Source organism: Argentina silus (genome assembly GCF_951799395.1).
Source record: "Argentina silus genome assembly, chromosome: 5".
In the NCBI taxonomy this organism is placed as follows: domain Eukaryota; kingdom Metazoa; phylum Chordata; class Actinopteri; order Argentiniformes; family Argentinidae; genus Argentina; species Argentina silus.
Window position 1 is genome coordinate 8,961,392 of NC_139659.1, and position 22,335 is coordinate 8,983,726.

Here is a 22,335-nt window from a genome sequence, read left to right on the forward strand (position 1 = left end):
AGCGGCTTGAAAATAAGAGTGAACGATAATTTCTACCACTCAGAGGTCATAGGATGCCATCTTCTCAAACCGTACAGTGAGAGGTGAAAGGTGGAGTACTCCCTCCATACCCAATGAAGGCCATGTGTCAGAGAGAGAATAAACATGAACTCAAGACATTAAGAAAAAAAAAGAATGAAATTTATTTATTCTTTTCCAAGGCATTCAAACACGTTTATCCATATTCTGTGAAATCAAGAACACTACATATTTGATATTAACCAGATACTACAATGGGTGTCTGTCATGTGTGTACTGTACTGTGTACTGTACATACACACACACAAGGGACCACACACAGAAGGCTCAGCAGGATGTCAAAAGACAAGCAGCCGGCTCAGTTGTTCATAGTTATCTAAAGCTACCACCAGATTACAATTTAATAGCTTTGGTGAAATTCATAAAATATTTTGTAATCTTTATTTTGTTCAAATATACCACCCAAACTCAACATGAAAAGTGCTTTATCAATGTACGGAATACTTTAAATCGTCCAATATCTTTAGTATAATTTAGTAAACAACAACAACCAAATCTACCAGCAAGGCTCAAGTTTTGCAGAACCTGTGAGCCATGGCCATTTTGAATGAATGACACATACAGCTGACAGACTAAAAAGGTTGAGCTACAAAACGACAATGAAAATCAGAAATGAAGAAACAACTATTGACCGGCAAAATCAATTACAGTTCCCATTTTGGTTGAAACCAATTTGGTAGCAGTTCTGATGAACATTCAGATCTCTTGTTGCAAGAAATTACACCACTGCATTTGGGGATAAGCAACTAAACAAATTAGCTCACTCATGAATACACATACTCCTTTGAACAAACAGATATTGATTAATTGGGTTAACTGACACATTTCTTGATATGGTAGTATTGACCCTTAACGTAACGAGGAAACCTTGGCTCTCAAATGCATTTGTTCCCTGGAGCGAGAGTCCAGCAGGTGCCACTAGAACTACTGCAGCCACTCAACTATGAAGAGCTGCGCACAGGTTTATGACCAGACAGAGTACAGAAGCCTTCATTCCTACTAACTCTTCAGGAAGTTTGGGTGCAAAAGAAAGAAATCTGAAGATATATTTAACACTTTGATTCACCTTAAAAATCCAAAATAAATACATTTCATCAACACAAATCTATGGTGTCCAAAACCAACTGTATGCAAGACAACATCCCATTGGAATACATTATACTTCAAAATAACAAAATAGTTAAATGCAATTAGTACACAAATATCCTGAATGTTGAAATACATTCTCAGAATGGTGTTTGACAGGTAAAAAGCTGCAAGCTACTTCATTTTGCAAACTGTAATGTAAAGGCAGTGAACAATATACCATTTTCAAGACCCGAATGCAAATTATATTGATGAGCTGCTTTACCATAAATAAATCTTCAGTCATTTATTGTTAGATGTTTTGTCTATAAATTACAAAATATAAAACCTCTCACAAGTTCATTAGCTAAACAATCCTAACTGAGATGATTGATTACCATCTTGAACATAAGGCCAAAACATTATCACAAATCAAAACGTTGTCAATTCTTCCTTTAAAAAGGTCAGTTTCCCCAACCTGAATTATTCAGGGAATCCATCAATAAAACATACATTGATCCTTAGTTCTATTTTGCTTATCATAAGGAAGTTCCCATATGACTGCATACCTCCTCTTCCTCATTCTCCATGAAATGGGTTACCAAAATACTATGTTTCTTTTTAAGAGGATTTGATTCCTATTTGACCTCTTCTGAGAAGCATTTTTGGAGTGGGGGCAGAGATGAGCAAGGTTCATTAGTAGTTAGAGAAAATTCAAGTTGAGAGGAACATTGAAAGACAACAGAGAACTAACAAAGTCAATCAAGAGAAGATTAGAGATGTCAACCTCCTCAGAGTTCTCGCTACCGTCACCGTAGCCTAGCTGTAGCGAGGACGACCTCCATTTGTTTGTCAATGGCAAAACCGTAAAACCGATCAATCACTCTCTGACTAATCACATGGTCAAACACAAACCATCACTGTGGTACACCTGACACTCCCCTCACTAGAACACATGACATGGCACAACAGGAAGCTTGCACTTTGGAACAGTAATGTTTGAACAGTTGGACATTGCACTTCATGAAAATCACCGTTAACCTTAAATAGGTTCACTTATGGAGTTCCTTAAAAAAAGAGGAGAGAAAAGTGTAATCAAAGTTAAAAACAACTAAACAAAAACAAGATCATTGGATGTAGAAATAAATATAGAGAGCGAGATATAGAACACAGCAAAAAGACACTCTTGCTCAAATGGTACATGCAGATTATTTCTACACTGTTGGAAAATAAGACAAACAAAAAAGGAAAAAACACTGGTACACCAACAATGCACAACATCGGAAATGGATGAGTCCACTAAAGTCCATGAATTCATTCATGATGGTTTTTGTTGTTGTACTTTCTTTCTTGTATTCTTTTTATTTATTTATTATCCCTTGCCGTTTGCCGTCATACAGTGAGTGTGTCATCAGTGAGCTAATTGATCACTTAGTTAAGAAGCCGTTATGAATATAGAGTTGGTTCTGCTGAGACACACCTACTACAGAAGTCCCTGGTGCCCCCAGACCATCTACCTCCCCTCGAGACCCTGTCCTTCCTCTCCTTCAGAGAAGACACAAGACTGGAATGCAGAAAGGGGGAGGATGTATGGGGTGGGGGGGTTATAAGTGTGTGTGCACATGGGTTTGCGCAGGAAGTTGTGTGTGTGCGTGTGTTTGAGCGCGTGTTAAGATAACAGGTAAGGCAGCACTAGAGGAACATAGAAATATCCACCGACATTTATGAAGAAAAAAAAAACAGAAAAACAGAAAAAAAAGGTTTATCTGTGAAATGAATGCCAAGGGAAGGAGAGAGAGAAAAAGGCAAAAACACAACCACTGATAAAATTAGACAAAAACAAAAAGATAGACTCTTGAAAACAGAAAACAAAATAAAAGACAATGGTGGACAGAGCCAACCAAAAGGCATGCATGATGAACGCACATCCATACTGCTCTGCTTGCCGTCACACCACTCAAGGTCTGCAGAGCCATCCTGCTTCTGTAGCCACAATGGTCAAGACTACGCTGTGCTGCGCTGCCGGTTGGACCAGAACCAAACTAGGCCCGGCCCGAACAGGACAACAGAGCGAGTTCATGACAGAAACCTGTTGTGCGTTGAGTCCTGGGCAGGTAGCCAGGGAAGCGCAGGGGGGTATGGGGGGGGGGGGGGGGGGGGGTTAGGGTTGGGGGGGGGGGTCTCAGACAGCGGCGAAGGAGGAGGGGTGGGGCAGGGCGTAATGTTCAGTGGCGCGAGGGCCCGTTGCTCTGGGGTACCGGGCCAGAGATGTCCAGGAAGGCGGAGCGCATGAGATCGTAGGATTTGTCAGAGAGTGACGCAACGTCATCTGTTGTCATCCCCTTGGTCTCGATCTTCGGAAGGACCTTCAGTGTGATGGTCCCTGGTAGGATCATATTCATCATCAGTACAGTCACCACTACCATCATCATCATTATTTACAACTCATGCTTATTTTATGATTTTTTTTAAATTCTTTTTTTAAAACAACTCTGTACCCGAATTGAACTGCTTTTCTTTCCGTAGGTAGAACTTGCTGTAGGAAGAGAACACAATGGGTATGATGGGAGCCTGGAATAGAGAGAGGGAAAGACAAAGAAAGAGAGTTAAGAGAGCCTCAGAAAACCAATTAAAATGTTGTTGAATTTCGTTCCTCCCTCAGCAAGACCACGACTAAGAGTCGGGCACACAGACAAAGACACGCATGACTGACCCAGCAACACACATGCCCACACATCAATGAGCGCCCGTGTTGCTAATAGAGGCAGAGTAGTCCTCATGAAGCCCAGACCGGGCTGGCTGAGCCAATCACGGCTCCCCCTGGGGGCTGGCCTGCTTCCACACTGACAGTGCTCTGCCAATCAGCCTCAGCAGGGCGGAGGTCAGCGGGGAGAGGAGGTTGGGCGGGGGGGGATGGGGGGCAGGGTGCTTGCATCAGGGGCTATCGGGGGGGGGGGGGGGGGTTAGGAGGGCCACATAGGGGTTCACTGGGCTTGTCTGAGCTTTGCAATAGAGCACGCACGCACGCACAGCTGTTCTGTTCTAATGAGAGCAGCGACTTTGAACATTTCCATACACACAGCTATAGAGATCCATAGAGCTGAGGGTTTTGAGAGCGTGCTCTGTAGACCCAACTGAGATGTTTGTGTGTTCGATAATAGGGAACAGCAGGACTTCATTATTCTGGCGCCTATCCATCCTAAGATGATATCCATCTATACCAGCCACAACAGCCTTTGAACAGTGGAGAGCGCGCACACGCCATTCTCAGACCTGTGCGCGCGCACGCACGCACGCACCGTTGCCTCAACTGAACTTGCGGTGTCTGGCTCCATTCCATCTAAAAGTTCTTTAATTCATTCCACCTGTACTTCCCTGACTAGCGCAAAGAGACAAAGAGCTCAGAGCAGAGCAGAGCAGAGCAGAGCGCGACCTCCTACCTTCAGGACAGACACGCAGCCTTTGAACTGATGAGAGCCACTCCACTGATTCCCCTCCACAGGGCCATGCTGTCAGCGACACATCCTCCAGCTCCCTTCAGTTACCTCACAAAGCCTCTCTCTCTGTCAGTTACTAAGGTAGAACCAGTGAGGTAATGTGGTGTGAATAGATGATCTGAGAACACCAAAATTCAAAAGGTCAAGACTCTAGAACACTAGAACATCTTTGGTGCCCTTCTTGGAAGCAGGTTAAACTGAGTGAAGGAAAACTGTTATTTGTGGTTCCTCATGAAAAATAGGCCAAATTGTTCGATCTCCATGCTTTAAAACATTTCAACAGATTAGATCTGGTAAGGCCAGTCAGTATCGATGCCAGGTAAGGCTGTTAGCGCCCCCATGTGTCCTGAATAGGCACAGCACTCACTACCGCAACCCTACTGCCACCAGAGCTCACGCAACATTAACTACTACAGACAGTCACAGTCGAAGCTGAAATCAATGGATAAGTATAAGTGTGAGTGTGTGACACACACACACACACACACACACAGACACACACACACACACACACACACACACACACACACACAGACACACACACAGACACACACAGACACACACAGACACACACAGACACCTCACCTGTGCCTGCACTGCCAGATGGAAGGCTCCCTTTTTAAAGGGCAGCAGGTCGCCCCTCTGGTTGCGCGTGCCCTCAGGGAACACCCACAGGCGGATCTACAGAGGGCAGAGGTCAGGGGTCAGAGATGAGAGAGTGGGGGGGGGGGGATTGGATTGGGAGATGCCCAATCCCTAACCAAGGGGGCTTAGTCCTGAGGATTTACCTGGTCGTCCAGCATGGTCTTAGCAGCGTCGGCCATGACAGTCTTGGCGTCGTTGGTATTCTTGCGGTTGATGAAGACGAGGCCACCCAGCCAGCAGACCAAGCCCACCGTGCCGGCGTACACCAGCTCCTTCTTGGCGATCATGGTGCAGCGGTCCGGCAGGATCTCCATCAGACCTGTGGAGGGAGATGGTCTGTTACCACCAGTCGTACCACCACCACCACCACCACCACCACCATCATCTGCTTAGATCTTACAAGTGTCAGGTGACAGAACACGTATCAGTCTTATTAGCCTTGGTGGTGTTCCATGGTTTACAGCAGGCCCCTGGGTCAACATGATTATGAGTTGAGCGCATGGCTGATATACTATAATCTAATAGCAGGTTATCTTATCTCACAATGACCTTGTGACAGTGGTGATACATTTCTTTTCTTTTTTTTTAATAGGCGATGTGGGTTTGTGTGGTCTGCTATTACGTATTTATGTGGTCTGCTATTACATACTAGGGCTCCACCTCTTGAAAGGGGACATTGTATCTGATGTGACTGGTATTTGTTGTCTGTGTGAGTGATCTATGGCTTGAGTCAGTCTGACTGTTTGTTTTGATGTCACCCCAGACGGAGAGCAGCTGGTGCATGCTGGCATACAGCGGTGAAGGACGCGACACACCTGGTGTCAGGAGAACAGAGACACAGCATCAACAAGACCTGCAGTCAGAAAGGGCTTTCTGTCTCACCTGACCCAATGTGTGTGTTTGTGTGTGTGTGAGAGAGAGAACGCAAGTGTATGTATTCAAGATGGACAGAGGGTTTGTGTGTGTTGGTGTGAGTAAGCCATAGAGTGAGCAAGGGGCATATAGGTTATGTTTACTCCAGGATCAGCTGTCTGGTCGAGCGGGTGTTGGGGTTGGTATGGAAACTCTGACCCTAGATCAGACTCCTGCAGAGTTCTAATTAAGTGGCTGGCTCTCTCCTGGCCTCCAGCCTGCTCACGTCACTCACCACAGAAATACACACTCTCCCAGGCAGGGAGAACACAACGCAGCCAAATTAGCAGCCTCATGACAGAGATTTAAGAATGTGCCGACAGAGTCAACCCTTGAAACAAACACATACACACACACACACACACACACACACACACACACACACACACACACACACACACACACACACACACACACACACACACACACACACTTAAGGTAACCAGGGATCAGGCGATGAAAGGCGACCTCCCCCACCACCTGCCCCCCCAGCTCACTGACAGAGACTGGGTACGTGCTACTGTCTACCCAGAGGACAGTCCATCACAACATACCCTGCTAACAGGCACATCTTTTCAAACAACTTAACGCAAATGTGTCTCCCATGTGCGGTCTCCCAACACCCATGATTATCACCTTCAATTGATGTGAAAACTCACAATAATGACCTTCAATAATTCAACAAAGCCAACACCTCTCACTATTCAGAGTGCGAGACAATCCCCTAGCGATGCATAATGCATTTCTGATTGATCATGGCGCTTCTCTACAGCTGTGGTCACATTAAGTCTTCTCTCTTGAAATTGTGTTGGACTGTCTAACATAGTCTCTTGTTCGATTCAGGCTATATTCCTATGACATCTAGGCCTATGTCTGGGTTCAGTGCTTGTGTAATTCTACGCCCACTGACAGTCTATTCAGTCTGGGCATGCCTTGGCTCGAGTGTTTCTGTATTTCTTTTACCTCAAAACATGAGTATGTATGGAATGTAATGCAGGCACACTACCAAAGTCAAATATCGAGGGTCAGGTTGTAGAAAACCTCCAGTGTTTGCATACATTGTGTGTGGTTAGGGCTTCATGGAGAGACAGAGGATATGCCTCAATCATATTCAAAAGAGTTGTGTGTCTGTGTGTGTAGGGGGTTTAAGGTGGTTAAGCTCGGGATCCCTGCTGATGACCTCTGAGGGAGTGTGTGTGTGCTTGCGTGCGTGCGTTTGTCCTTCCGTCCGTCCTACCCAGGACATCCAAGGAGCTCTGGTGGTTGGAGATGATGACATAGGGCCCCTCTGTCTGCAGATGCTCCCAGCCGCTCACCTCGAACCGGAGACCCAGGAAGTACTTCACATGCCGAACCAAGCCGCGGATTACCCTGGGGACAAGAACACGACAACATTTTCAGTAATAGTAACAAACAGGACTATAAACAGAACATGTCTCAACATGTCTCACTATCTGTGAGATGTTAGCAGCATCGATACAACAAGATACCAGCTCTAGGTCTCCATTTGTTTTGTTTGTTATTTGGATGGCTAATTATTTGCCCTAAGTGAGCACAATGCTCCAATGAGCTTTACGAGAGACGAGGCCAACCATCTGTCTGTGAATATTCCTCTAACCAGGCTCCCTCTAGCATCTCACGTGCCATTACATACAACAACATGGTTACAACTGTCTGTTCTGTAACACAACCACATAAGGAGAACAACTAGCCTGTGCTTTTATAATTGGGATGGTCAGTTATGATACAGTTAATCCTAAACATTAAACAGAAATTAAGAATAATAGCACCATGCCTTCAGATGATATAGGCTAGGCCCAACTCAAATCATTCTTTGTATACCGGAAATGCCTTGATGTTCTCATTGCTTTCTATGATAATCAGGCTCTTTGTCCAGGCTCTATTTATGCAAAGCAACACACAACATCCTGACGGTATAGCCTAGGCATAAACAACCTTTCTGAGCACCACTGGCATATCCAAGCAGATGGACCTGATTACTGTAAGAAAACTATAAGCCTTCTGTCTAAAGGATGTTTGAGATGAAGGAGAAACATGTGGTTCTGTTTATCCCAGTTAGTCAGTGGTGGTGGTGCTGGGGAGTGTGTGATTAAACACACACAGGAAGGTGGCTGTGTGTGTCTCATCACACACTCATCATCACCACCACCACCAGCATTAGGCCTACATGCTCGGGAATCAGGTGAATAGTATAATATTGTTAGCTCACAGCTCAGTCATAGCAACTGCATAACAGGCAACCTTTGAACAGGCATACAATCCTCTCTTCCTATCTACTGACAGCATCATGATAAAACATCTTGTGCAAAATGCAATAGTGGTTACGCAAGGCCCGTCTCCTTTACAGCAATTTGTACATTTGTTAAGAGGGAAAAAATTGCCTAAATCTGTAGAGACTCTAGTCTCTCAATGACAGACTCTGAGGGCTTTGCACGCTCCACACTCTGGAGTGTGTCAAACGCTGCTTGTTCAATGGTTACTGAGCAGTAAGAAGTGAGTGGGCAGTTGATGTTAAAAATTAAAAAATACTGACAGGTCACAGCACCAAACACATAACAAGCAAGCACATCCTGTTTTGAAAGTAAAAACTTCAAACAAGCTTTTTTAGGTTGTTGGACATCTCCAACTAGCTAGCTTCGTAAACAACTCTGGGGAGGGGCTTCCTCAGGCCCAATAGAATTCCAACTTCTGTGTTAGAGGAAGATCCAATCATGTTGGATTCTTTTTGGGGATCTCAATCTCCGAATGCCAATATAAGGATAACAGACAGGACAAGGATAACATGAAAGAGTGAAAAGAGGCTACTCATTTCACAATTTAGGCCTAGGCCTTTATCTAGCTGTAAAAATGTGAACTAAGCGGTTATCTTATCATCAAGCTCCAAAGGCCTCCTCATCTAAAACCTTGTTTTGAACAAAGTGTAACAATAACGTAATGTAAAAATGTCCTACAACCTTGTTGAGGAAGGTGAGGATGACCTCACCTGCTTTGGCCTAATAATCATTGTCCCAACAGACAAGGATGCCAACGTTCAAGCTGACCAACGGTTTGTTTGACTAGGCTTGGACACAGGGACAGGATGATAGGAGAGAGGATGTCCCCATTAGAGAGGAGGATGTTGAGCCAACACCACCCTCAAGAGAATAACTGTGAAAGTTGCACACAGAGCACACATCCTGGCTCACAGATACAGTCCTGTTCCTCTTTCATAAGCCAGTTCCATGTATGCAGCCCAAGAGACTGTGGGTAAGTGGCTAAATCCCCTGTTTGTTTTTATCCCTTGTTATGAGATTCAGCTTGATGATTCACGTTGGAATCTTGGCAACTGCCGACAGGACCACTCTGATTCCATTTGTCTGGAACGTCTGGGATGCTGAAACAGCCCCCCCCCCCACACACACACACTCTCTAACTCTGCAACTTGAAGAAACTATTATATACTATGGGGCCTACATATACACAAACAGTCACTAATAGAGATAGGCATTTGAAAAGTTGACTGTTCGAGTACTTGCATGATTTTTTTGAGTACTTACAAAAAAAATACACCGCAACTTTAACTCTTGCGCTTAGCGGCAGGCGCAGTGTGTATCGCGCGGATAGACAAAGCAACAAGAGGAAAAATTACTTTCGCGTTTCAGCAATCAGCCGAATATGGGAGTCTATCAAAGAATCCATCCAGAGAACAAATTTTCTTTATTTGTAGCCAAATGGAAGCTGCTGAAGCTGATGAACCGAATCAGAACAGACACTAGTTAGTGAATCTAACTAGTCAGAAGCACAACCAACTTGACAATAATGACCAACTCAGTTGGGATGTGTGACCTGTGTGCACGCAGGGGCAGAGAGCAGGGGAAAGGAGAGGCACAACAGCAGGGGTCAAAAAAAGGTTTAGGCTTATTTTATATCCAGCTCTACCATTTCTTACCATCTGATCACTCAGTATGGCCCAAATTTACAGTAGGATGCAAAAGAAAAAAATCTCTGGTTAAAGATAGAGTTTTAACGTTTGTTCGAGTACCCATTCCATCTCACTAACCAGTCATGCTTGTAACACAAAGCCACAAAATTCATTCACCAGAGAGGCAAACGAGGAAAGGCAACCTATAGGCTAAAGTTTGAATGAGAACCAGCAGTGGCGTGTGACATATTGACCAGAGGCTATAGCTACAGAGCAAGCAGAGTCAAGACCTTCCCTGTACTAGTTTGGAGGCAAATGACTGACGGACTGTGCTGTCCTTGCTGAATCAGTGAACTCTTTCTAATATGGTTCGTCTCCCTAGTCTTTGTCTGTGTGAGTGAGAGTCTGTCTGTTTGAGCCTCTCCCCCTTCTCTTTCTCTCTTTCTTTCTTACTCTCTCTCTCTCTCACACACACATTGAATAGGTCCAGATAACCTTTGGGTTAATAGAGAATGGTGAGTTGGGGCAACATGACACAACCAATATGATTGTGAAACGGTTATTCCAAGAGCACTGAGCCGGTCAGCCTGTGTTGTTATGACTGAACTAACAAGGGACGACGGCACATGAGGGAGGATATTGAATTCTGTGAACATTTCAGAAGAGATAACAACCATTTAGTAACACAACACCGTTCAGGAGGGACACACAATCGGACTTTCTCCTGCGTAAATACTGGATACACTCACTTGTGTCCAACAATCAGCCATGACTCTGACCACAATACCATATCAGCTTGCTGGGGACACACTGACACTGGTGGGACACACTGACACCGATGGGGGGGGGGGGGGGGGGGGGGGGGGGGGGCGACCCAGTAAGGGAGGGGTATAAAATTTCAGTCTCCTGAAGTGTACATAGGTGGACTCATTCTTACACAGGCAGTTGGCAGCCACCTGGAACACTGTAAAATGATCTCATTTAGATTAGTCTAGATTATAGGGATGTCTCAGACACACACACACGTTGTCAGCTGGATAAATAGCACTTGTTTTAACAACTCTTTTTAGTGTTATGTGCATGATCATGATGGTTCAACCTTTAGGAAATCATCACTGAACATTGCAATTTCTAATACTATTTCACCAGCTGGTAAGAGCTATTCACACACCCAGGTTGTGACTTGATTGCCACAAAATCCATGCCAATGAATGCATGGATGACAGGTGTTTTGCAGTAGTGTGTTCTTGGTCATCCTGTGCAGACTAATTATGGCCTGCTGGACAGGTTGTTTCAAACTGTTTCATAGTCACGAAAATGTCCGGCCCGAGGCTATGTATTGGATGCACAATGTAGCTAACGTTAGCATGCTAGCTAGCATTGCGTTAGCCGCCTTGGAGAGACCCAAACATCTGGCAATGCATTGAAGCTAGCGGTTAGCATTCAAAATACCACTGCTGGATATGATCATTCATGTACATTCTATTAGCTACGAAAAACAGCAACAAATAGACAAACAATCTTCAATGAATAGATATGATAGATGTGTGATTTTAAATAAATAACGTTATGCAGCATTATTTCATCGATAGCCCTCTTATCTGAGTTTTCACAAAACTAGTCTTTTCCATTCCTGGTCAGTGATAAGCAAACAAGCTAATGGCTAGGCAGCTACTGCTGCTGTCTGTCAGAAGGCACGGCTCCCGCTGTTTGTGCAGACAATTTACCTCATGTTCTCAATGTCTCTGCCGCCGCTTTTCAGAATACAAATCGGAATTGCAACCAGGCCCAAACCCATCATCCAGGCCACATAGAAACACTTTTTAAAATAAAACACAAACGTGCTGCTGGTCCATAGCAGAAGTGGGACCAACAGCAGCGGTATGATCCAAAGCGCATCCATACTGATTGCTCCAGCAAAATGGTTAGAGGCTAGAAATCCAGTTACTGTGCAAACGCAAGCGTGGTTTGTACCGTGGTCCCGACTGACGTCAGCGTGCTAGCTACAACTTCCAAGGCAAACACTTGGGCAACTCCAAAGGCGCACAACTCGTTCTCCAGATACAACCCTCTAATACCCCTTAGATGCGGATGTCAATTAAAGCCAAACCAGACAACGCTTCCCTTTCTACGCTCCAATGAAATCTGGCAAGTGAATCTCCAGAGCCAGAGGTGGCTCCAAAAGGGAAAGTGGTGTCAAAATCAATATTTCCTTCTGTTTCCGGTTCCAGATGCTTATGGTTCCTCTGTCACTGATTTGTGTTTTGTGTAGGCTACTCACAAATGTATTACACGTTAGCGCACATTGCCTTGTTGTTGCATAAACTCATTATTAAAGGTGCAATCTCTAAATCAAACAACAACAAAGCGGGCTCCCCACCACTTTTTTGGTAAACAGCTGGGATGGGGCTGGAGAAATGTAATCACTCTCAATTGTATACACAGAGCTATGGATGCAAAGGCTAATCATCCATGAGATCAAAATGATAGTTTTAACCATGTTTTGAAGGTGTACAGTGTTTGTTTACAATTACATTGTTTACAAACAATGGGAAAAAACTATCTTATGTTTTGGGTTCTGATGCAGTAAGACAGTTGATATAAGCTCATGAGGCATTTATAAGTTGTATTCTTCAAGAATCAATGGCTATATATCATTAATTTAAAAGTCCAAAAATGGATGTACCAATTTACATTGCCCCTTTAAAAACATTGGATATTTACATTTGTTTTGCCTAAAATATGTGCAGTATTTGTGCAGTATTTTAGATCTGTTTTGATCAATTCTCTCACTGCTAGGTATGTTTGTTCTGTTTTGGTTTGGCATTTGTTTACAAATCAAAACATTTTTTTTGCCACTTTGATTTCACTAAAACATATTTTTGATTTGATTTGTCTTACGCCAAAGCAAACATAGTAACACAATAACAGGAGCCAAATTCAGTTTACTCTTCTTAGAATTAATATGCTCGCCTATGACGTGCATCTGTCATGTTGTGCATGCACTCTCAAACAGATAGGCCTATGCTTTGATTTGTGCCTCAAGGATGACTCATTTTGGACTCACTGTCAGACTGAAGACACAGTGAAATACATTATGGACACCCTACTAGCATACACTTACAAGACAAGACAAGAGACAACTGAAGTCTTCAAACATTACTGAGCTTACATGTATTTCACATTTTTGTGATGTGTCAATTATATATTTTGAAAATGTACATTTTCCCCACAATTATCACATAAATAAGTGTTGCCAATACCTTTTTCACTCCCCAAATAAAAACAATAAATATGTGTATCCATCAAGAAGACATTAAGTCTAAATTCATGGTCAACTCTGACCTTTAACAAATTTCATTCTGTCTAACATGTCATGTTTATCCCTCTTAGAAAGTAAAATGCTAAAGCGTCAGTGTGCCAGATTACAGGAGACTGCAAATGATGGGATTAGTAGTAATAATCCAGGAGTGTAATCTAGCACTATCCAGCTCCTCAGGTTTCAGACGATACTGTAGATAGACATGTAGAGCTTAGTTAGGACCACGGCCAAAGTCGTTAATCCCCTTAGTGATTGCTATGATCATAATTAAACTATTAAACCATTTATCATTCAATCAAAACGTGTAGTTTCAGGAGAGGGTAAAAGAGATATAATTTACATTAAATTACAAATTGGGACTATCTTTCTATATCTAGCCAGCTCCTCTTTTACACGCATACAAAGTGCTCTGTCTCTCTCTGCTGGTAACACGATGAACCACAACACCATGTGTGGGTCTCTTCAGCTCAGTTAGGGTGTGTGTTCCATCATGGATTTTGTGAGTGTGCTAAAACCACATTGGATCAACAACATTGGCGGACAGACATTGACAGACAAATGATATCCATTTTAAGCCTCCTTAAGATCCTATGGACGGAACTCTGATGCTGGTCTTAAGCACACAGCAAAGGTCTCTCTTTCGCTCTCTTACTTTCTTTCATTCTCTTTCTCTCTATCTCTCGCTCCCTCTTTCTTTCTTCATGCATGGAAGCTTCTCACAATAAGTAAGGTGAGAGAGAGAGAAAGAGAGAGAGAGAGAGAGAGAGAGAGAGAGAGAGAGAGAGGAAAACCTAAAGAAAGAAAGAGAGAGACAAACATGAGACATTCATGGTAGCCTATGTAGTGCAGATGCAGAATTATTTTTCTAACAATTTAACTAATTTATAAACAATGTTGATTGATTGATTTGTATTTGTGAATAAAACAAACAAACAGCATACAATGTATCCGATCCCAGAGGATAGCGCATGAAAGCATTATTAAAAACATTATTAGGCTCCTATTATTATTATTATTATTATTATTATTATTATTATTATTATTATTATTATTAGGACTATTGTTATTAGACCTATTATTCTTTTGTGTGACCATTGGCTCTGGTCAACACATGTAGGCTAGAAAACGAATTATTATTATACAAAATTATGAACATAATCCCGAAATTGAATTTAAAGGAGCAATGATATCAGATTTATGTCGGCGGTCTTAAAACTGAAGCACAGCTGAGACCATCGCATCCATTGCTCGCATCAGCCTCCCCTTTTAAAATAGCGCTCTCATGAATCGCTGCAAAGCAGCTACATTGTAACTAGGGTTCTCAGAACTAGGAGGGTATCACCCAGTTTATTCAACTAGGCTACTTTCGAAAACGGGGTAGTGATACGTGCCTGATGGGCTGGGAAAACCGATGGAAGAGACTTATTGCAGTCGGCATTGTAGTCGTAACCAATGGCGTCTCTACAAATAAAAGGAACAATATCGTTTCACTTATTTTTATCCCAAGGACGCTGAACGCTTTGATTGTTTTTTTGCACAACGACGGCGTTTCTATTTGTGTTGAATTAGATTATCGGTCTCGCTGACCTGATTAGGCTAATATTGGCGTCGCACTGGAGTGTTTATATTTTTGACTTTCATTTTCACTAATTTCCTCACATGCAGATTCATCAATAAATGGAATGGTTAATTCCTTATGAGGGGTGAGGTCAATGTATGCTTAGACGGAGATGGTCCAAAGGATGTGACTCGACGACAATACGGTTCACTGATTTGCCTATCTATCCCGACCGCGTCCTAACGGAATCGTTCATGATGCCCAGAGGTTTACGGAGACTCGTGCATTTGGTGCTGTTTTGCCCCCTGTCAAAGGGATTGCAGGTGGGACCACGACCCGGAATTTGCCTTTTTGCAATGTCGAGAACAAGATCTGAAAGCCAAATGCTCTACAAGGTTGAATTGTTGGGTTGTGCGTTCTGCCATGGCCCCTGTCATTGAATTAAATCAAGTGTGTGTGTGTGTGTGTGTGTGTGTGTGTGTGTGTGTGTGTGTGTGTGTGTGTGTGTGTGTGTGTGTGTGTGTGTCTGTCTGTCTGTCACCTCCATAAAAGTAACCTAAACTCCTCAACAGTAAGCTGAGTTGCTGCAACAAATAAATAGGCTACACATCCCTTTAATTCCAATGGATGTAAAGTTATTGTATTTCATGGTTAGATATGCATGAAAAAGCAATACACTGGTTCCTCATTCTGTGTTAGAGCGAACTATCTCATGAGACTAGAGGGATGTTGGATTTCTGGGAAGCTGTATGAACTGGCTTTGCTCTAACTGTCTGAGTAATGTGCATGTATAACCCTGGCATGTGTGTGCATAACCCCTTTATAATATGTGTTATTGGATCCTTCAAGTGTCTTCCTGACCTCAACCCTGTGCCCTCCCTCCCTCTCTCTCTCTCTCTCCATCTCCCTGTAGAGTCGTCTCCCGGCCATCAAGGTGAAGTACCTGCTCCTGGCATGGGTGGGCATCCTGGTGGCCAGCTGGGTCATCTACATGCAGTACGCCTCCTACTCAGAGCTCTGCCGTGGGCATGTCTGCCACATGGTCATCGTAAGTGGGCTTCATTTTCATTTGCATGCAGGCAGTATCTCTCACAGCACGCTATACGACATAATTGTCGTAAATGAATCACTGCGGAGCTCTGTCGGATGCGACTGCGTCTCATTACAGATTTAGACGGTTGGTTAGCCGGGACTGCAGTTAGGACACGGTCAACTCTCAGGTTACCAGGTTGAGGGATTAATGACATCATCGGCACAGGCCAAAGTAGTGAAAGTGCAATCTGAGAGAGAGAGAAAGAGAGAGGTGTGTGTGTGTGTGTGTGTGTGTGTGTGTGTGTGTGTGGGGGGGGGGGTAGTAAGAAAGAGGAGGGTGTAGGGGAGGGGAAGGGAAGGGGGCAGGTGTGCTTCAGCACAGGATGCCTTCTGGGCACATCAGACTGATGCTGTGAGTTAGAAATAGAACATCCTGGTTTGATTCTAATGCTCTGTGACACAAGGACATGGAACGAGGGGAAGAAAAATTATGGGGGGAGGGGGGTAGGGGGAATGAAGTCTCTTGTGAGGAAGGGGGCAGCTGTAAGGACCTGATCACGCTGCCTGCAGTGTACGGCCAAAAGATAAATTGTTGAACTATTGAACTAATGTACCCAGTTGTTCCGAAAAATATGTTATAACCTTAGAAACAAGAGGCAGAGATATGACCTAAACTTAAACTTGCCAAATTCATTTCATACTTTAAAAATTAAGTGGTTACAAAGGAGTGAAATCCTGATAAACTGTATGGTGGGAGAGAGAAATCCAGTGAGATATACATTTACATTACATTTTAGACATTTAGCAGACGCCTTTATCCAAAGCGACTGACAACAAGTACATTTGTCTAAGTAAGTGAATCATCTATACATCAGTCATCATAAGAAAAACAAATCTATGCTAGGACCAGGGGCCATTGGCAGTCACAATGCTGGAAGAAGGAAGAATTACTTTTTTAATTTATGAATTACTGTTTTATTTACAGTAGAGAAACTGTACAGGGGGATAGTGGGGGTGAAGTGTTCTTTAGGAGGGACAGGAGGGATGTAGCCTGAAGAGATGGGTCTTCTTCAGTCTACGGTGGAAGATTGGTAGTGAATGTAAAGAGTGTGGGAGCAATAGATGAAACAGGGAAATAAACCTAAAAAAGTGAAAGACAAACTGAGAAAGATAAAGTGAATCAGTGGGCCTTTTTCTGTGTTAGTGACTGTTGAGAGCAGGATGATTCCCTTTTATAAGAGCAAATCAGGAGCAGAAAAGAGTAATTAACGCCTGATGAGGAATCAATGATGTAACAGCGAGTCTCTGGCTTGTGTGATAACCAGGGCATAGGAGCAGTGTCTCTCTTGTTTCCAGCTTTGTTCCCTGAATGTGATGAGTAAGGCTCACAGTTGTTCCTATTCAAGTCACACAGTCAGAAAAACCTCTAGGCTCTAGTGATGAAGAGTAATGACTCAGTTAAGCAGCCATTCTCAGAGAAACCAAGATTGATGCGGGTAATCACTGTGAGTTATCAAAACCCGGAGGTACTGTATGTGCGTGGGAGTATGTTTGCTGCCCTGTACAGATGTTTTCAGTTGAGTGAGATGTGTAATAGAGAGTCATATTGAAAATGAAACCCTAGTTTTAACCTACCGCGGTTCTGCATTAGGATGTGCCTGCCGCTTCCCTGTGCTGTGTGAGCGAGAGGGTGCAGGCTGTCTCAGGGGATTCAAGTTACAATGTGTCTGACAGTGGGAGAGAGACTGTGAGGGAGTGAGGGAGGAGACTGTTGGCATTGTTGTGGATAACCCCAGGGTAATATGCATATTAATGGGACACTGGGTCAACCGGGCATGTAGAAATAACCCACCCCTTCTTGAAAAAAGCAAGAAAAGCGAGAACAAACGAAAATGTCAGTTAGGCCCCACAAGAAGCCTCTAATTGGTTGGCTCATATCAAAGTGAGCAAAGAAAATGGTCTGTTACCGTAGCAACCACCATAGCGTGAAGGTCGTAGCCCTTCTTCTGTCCATTTTTTATTTTTGTATTTTTTTAAGATTCAAGCAGTTTTGGCTGGATCTTGTAGCTATGGGCTGGCGTGCAGCCTGGATGATTACCAAGCAGATCATCTCACACCCACACAGGTGCACAAATGCTAATTCATATTCTGCTTCTCCCCGTATCTCCTCTGGAAAACATTTTTTAAAGATATTTTTTGGGGGGTGAAGTGACTGTCAAGAGCCTAGGTGAAGGACCATAACTCATCAGAACAGACATCCCATGAGGCCAAATCCTTGAATAGCTTGAATTCACCTCGTTTCTAATTGATATCAATGCAAGATTTATGCAAACATTACATGTGGATATAGTCTAAATTTGGGAGTTGGAGGATCTGTGTGTCTTCCTGTTGTTAATGTGGTGTTTTTCCTGTTTCCTGTTGTAGTGTGATCACTACCGGAGGGGTATCATCTCAGGGTCGTCCTGCAAGGCGCTGTGTGAGGATAGGACTCTGACACTGCAGCATTGCATGTCCACCTCCTCCACACAACAGGTAACACACACACACACACACACACACACACACACACACACACACACACACACACACACACACACACACACACACACACACACACACACACACACACACACACACACACACACACACACACACACACACACACACACACACACACACCTGCAAACCCAAACCCACCATTTGGAATAATTGGTTGCAGGTATACGGCGGGCTGTGGAAAGACAAGATGGTGGTCATTAAATGTGGGATTGAGGAGCCACTGAAGGGTGACGGGGGTCCAGACTCCGTGCTTCGACAGGAGATGACGCTGTTTGACAAACCCACCCGCGGAACCTCCATGGATGAGTTCAGAGAGATGTTGCACAGCTTCCTCAAGGTCTGCATCCAGTCCTCTGTCCTAGAAGAATAAAAGTTAGCGGAGCCAGATTTTATTTTTAACTTTATTTGCAAGCCATATTCAAACATATTCAAATCACAAGATAAGAAAGACTCGTTTGACCAGGAATTCGACCTTGCAATGTAGGGAAATTATGTTATTTGTTTGTGCATGAGGATGAACTGAGTGTAGTGCAAACATGGTTATGTACAAGCTCTGTCGTGGAAATCTATTACCTATCAGATGGTCAGATGGTTCCCAGCGCCACAAGGCCCTTAACGCCAGCAGTGTATGATCAAACGTATCTGGTCGGACAGTGTCTAGTTTTGGTTGGACAGTCTCCAAATATTAATTAAGGAGACCTTGATTGCTTACAATCGGACAGTAAGCACTTCAAAGACCATCTTTTGCACACAACTTTTGCATTCAGCACGCCTCCACATATAATGGAAGATTACAGCAGTTCAACAGTTCAGTGAAAATACAGTACAGTATTCTAAGTTAACCTTTCATACAATCTATTAGATACTAATCATCTAACATTAACTTTTCTATCACAGCTCCTTATGCTGTGAAAGAACAACGGCAGGGCAAAGTGACCTTATTAATAATGTATGATGGAAGGAGGTGGCAGGGGAAGTGAGAGAAAGATCAGGAAGTGAAGGGTTGAAGGTCCTGTGCTAAATATACCCCAAGACAAGAAGCTCAAACAACGGTCATTGTCAGCACAATGGCTAACAGAGTTACGAGATGGAGGAGGGAATCTGATTAGTGTGGGCCTTTGCCAGTGATCTAATGATTCACTATTCACATAGCATGTACCGAACATGAATGAGTTTCTTTGTTTGGTGATCGTCATTTCTATTTCTATTTTGTCCCCACTCCATGCAGTCAAATCTGGGGGAGCAGCCCTCTCTGAACACCCTGGTGGGGCGGGTCATCACCCTGGCTGATGTCAACCAGGACAGGAAGGTGTCTCTGGCGGAGGCCAAGTCCATCTGGGCACTTCTCCAGATCAACGAGTTCCTTCTGATGGTGGCGCTGCAGGAGAAGGAGCACACCCCAAAGCTGCTGGGCTTCTGCGGGGACCTCTACGTGACTGAGCGTGTGGGACACAGCTCCCTCTACAGGTTGGAGGTCCCTAGCTACCTGCAGGCACTGGTCCCGGAGGCCCTAAGCTCTAGTCTCAACCGCTGGCTGGCCCCCACCTGGCCCCGCAGGGCCCGCATCACCATTGGCCTGCTGGAGTTTGTGGAGGAGGTCTTCCATGGCTCCTACGGCAGCTTCCTCATGTGTGATGCCAGCCCGCGCCACGTGGGCTACAACGCCAAGTACGACTGCAAGATGGCGGACCTGCGCAGTGTAGCATCTGAGGTGACTGTGCGTGGGTATCTGCGCGGGCGACGGTGTGAGACAAATGCTGACTGCACGTATGGTCGAGACTGCACGGCTACGTGTGACCGGCTGGTCAAGCAGTGTAACACAGAGGTGGTGCAGCCCAACCTGGCCAAGGTGTGTGTGCTGCTGCAGGACTTCCTGCTGTTCGGAGCACCCACTGACCTTCGGGGAGACCTGGAGAAGCAGCTGCGCACCTGTGTTACGCTCAGCGGCTTGGCCAGCCAAATGGAGGTGCACCACTCTCTGATGCTCAACAACCTCAAGACCCTGCTGTGGAAGACCATCTCCAACACCCAGTACTCCTGAGGACCCCAGACAGAGCTAGTGGGGCCCATAAGAGACACGCTCATTCATCCCTTACCCTCCCTTGTAACTCTACAGGTACTTTAACCCACTGAATGGGTTTAATCTGAGAAGGTCTGCTCTCAGAGCTAAGGAATGTTTATATTCCCTCCTACCCTACGTTTTGGGTTGTTATAGGACCAAGCTATGCCTCAGAGCTTTAAAGTTGAATAGAGATTTTAGCAAGAACACAGACTATGAACGCTGTTGATTGAATTGAAAATTAAATGAAAAGATTCTTTATTTTGTGAAGCATATTGAGGTAACTGTGTGTATGTATCATTCTCAGGGCCTTGCCTGTGTGATGATAATTTATTTAAACTGTAAAGTAGTCTACTTTTTAAAGAGAAGTTACACACTGGATAAATATATCAGGGAACACTGATGTAGATGTTGTATCATCCCATGAAGAACAGAAGAACAGATGGGAGTGACTGTAATTGTATGTACAGAATGAGTGATTATATGTTTACTGTTTGTAAAAATAATCCACTCCGAAAATAATAATGAGAGTATTCAGTCACATGGATGGAGAGATCACATTGCGTAGATGTTGATCATATGGATCATGAAAACCCTCTATTAATTCACTATTGAGGACAGTGATAGTCTGCACTCCATCAACCAGTAATGACAATGTGTCAGAAGTCAGTATTTTCTGTTTGTTGGCATAGAAAATATGAAATGTCATCATCTTTTGTTTCCCCATTGCTGTTTATTTTTCCCGCTTCAATATTTTTGGGATAAAACTCACATTCCTGCATTAGTCTGGACAACAATCCACTAATACAATATTGTATTCCAGTTGACTCTTCAGAAGTGTCATTTTGCAATGGAATGCTTTCAATGCAGCCATTGTTGAACTTATAGAGGCACATACACTCTTTTAAGTTGCCACAACACAATCCTACAAGTTCCATTTAGAATTCACGGTAGAAATCCCGTCTTGTGTTTGTAATCCATTGTTATAGTGACATCCCCTGAAGCAACAGTATGTGAAGTTGTAAAATCTATAAAGAGAAACCCTCTGTAATAAAAAGCAGTTCAATCTGAGATTCGCTGCAACTGAAGTTTGTATTACTTAATTCTCAATTACTTTTAGTCAACACTAACACAATGGTTAAGAGTAGAGACTAGAATCATTGGAGACAATGCAGGACACAACCTAACACTTGAAAACACCCAAACAGGAAATGCACAATTCTCAATGTTTTGTTACTCAAAGCATACCAGGGTTAGAGTCAATTCAACACATTCAATTCAAATTCAATTCCCCTTTTCAAGAAATTCCATCAGTTCAAATTCAGATCCTCTTGTCTAATTCATAATTAATAAAATTCCTTTAAATTCAAATGTTATGTAAATTCAAACAATTCAATTCCCAATTGAATATTCCTCCACAGTTCCCTTAATTCTATTCTCTTGTTTGCCCAATTTAGTTAAATAATTCAAATTCTCTTACATCCCTAGTGATTTGAGCCAACTAAAACCATTAGCTACCTTGATTAGTTGATTAGATTAGCTGATTAGAACTACGGCATGAACACAAATCATGCAATTTATTTCAATACAAAACAGTACATGAATTAGGTAATAGGTAAATGCTAATTCCAATTCCATAGTAATGAAATTCAATTCAAGTTTGAAAGGTCTTAATTCAAATTCAAT

The 22,335-nt window shown here is 43.5% G+C and overlaps 2 protein-coding genes across 2 annotated transcripts; one reads left to right on the forward strand and one right to left on the reverse strand.

The window, feature by feature from the left end:
* Positions 1–158: 158 nt before the first annotated feature.
* Positions 159–12,173, reverse strand: agpat2 (1-acylglycerol-3-phosphate O-acyltransferase 2 (lysophosphatidic acid acyltransferase, beta)). Its single transcript, XM_083670374.1, has 6 exons — positions 11,847–12,173; positions 7,435–7,568; positions 5,429–5,604; positions 5,226–5,321; positions 3,642–3,714; positions 159–3,526 (listed from the first exon to the last, which is right to left on the reverse strand). The coding sequence occupies exons 1-6, from the start codon at positions 12,020–12,022 to the stop codon at positions 3,369–3,371; spliced, it is 813 nt and encodes a 270-aa protein (XP_083526500.1). The 5' UTR covers positions 12,023–12,173; the 3' UTR covers positions 159–3,368.
* A 2,963-nt stretch (positions 12,174–15,136) lies between these two features.
* On the forward strand, positions 15,137–21,725 carry dipk1b (divergent protein kinase domain 1B). The gene is made up of 5 exons (XM_083670123.1): positions 15,137–15,322; positions 15,913–16,047; positions 18,456–18,563; positions 18,751–18,927; positions 19,819–21,725. Exons 1-5 carry the CDS (start codon positions 15,158–15,160, stop codon positions 20,629–20,631), a joined length of 1,398 nt encoding a protein of 465 aa, XP_083526249.1. The 5' UTR covers positions 15,137–15,157; the 3' UTR covers positions 20,632–21,725.
* Positions 21,726–22,335: the final 610 nt, after the last annotated feature.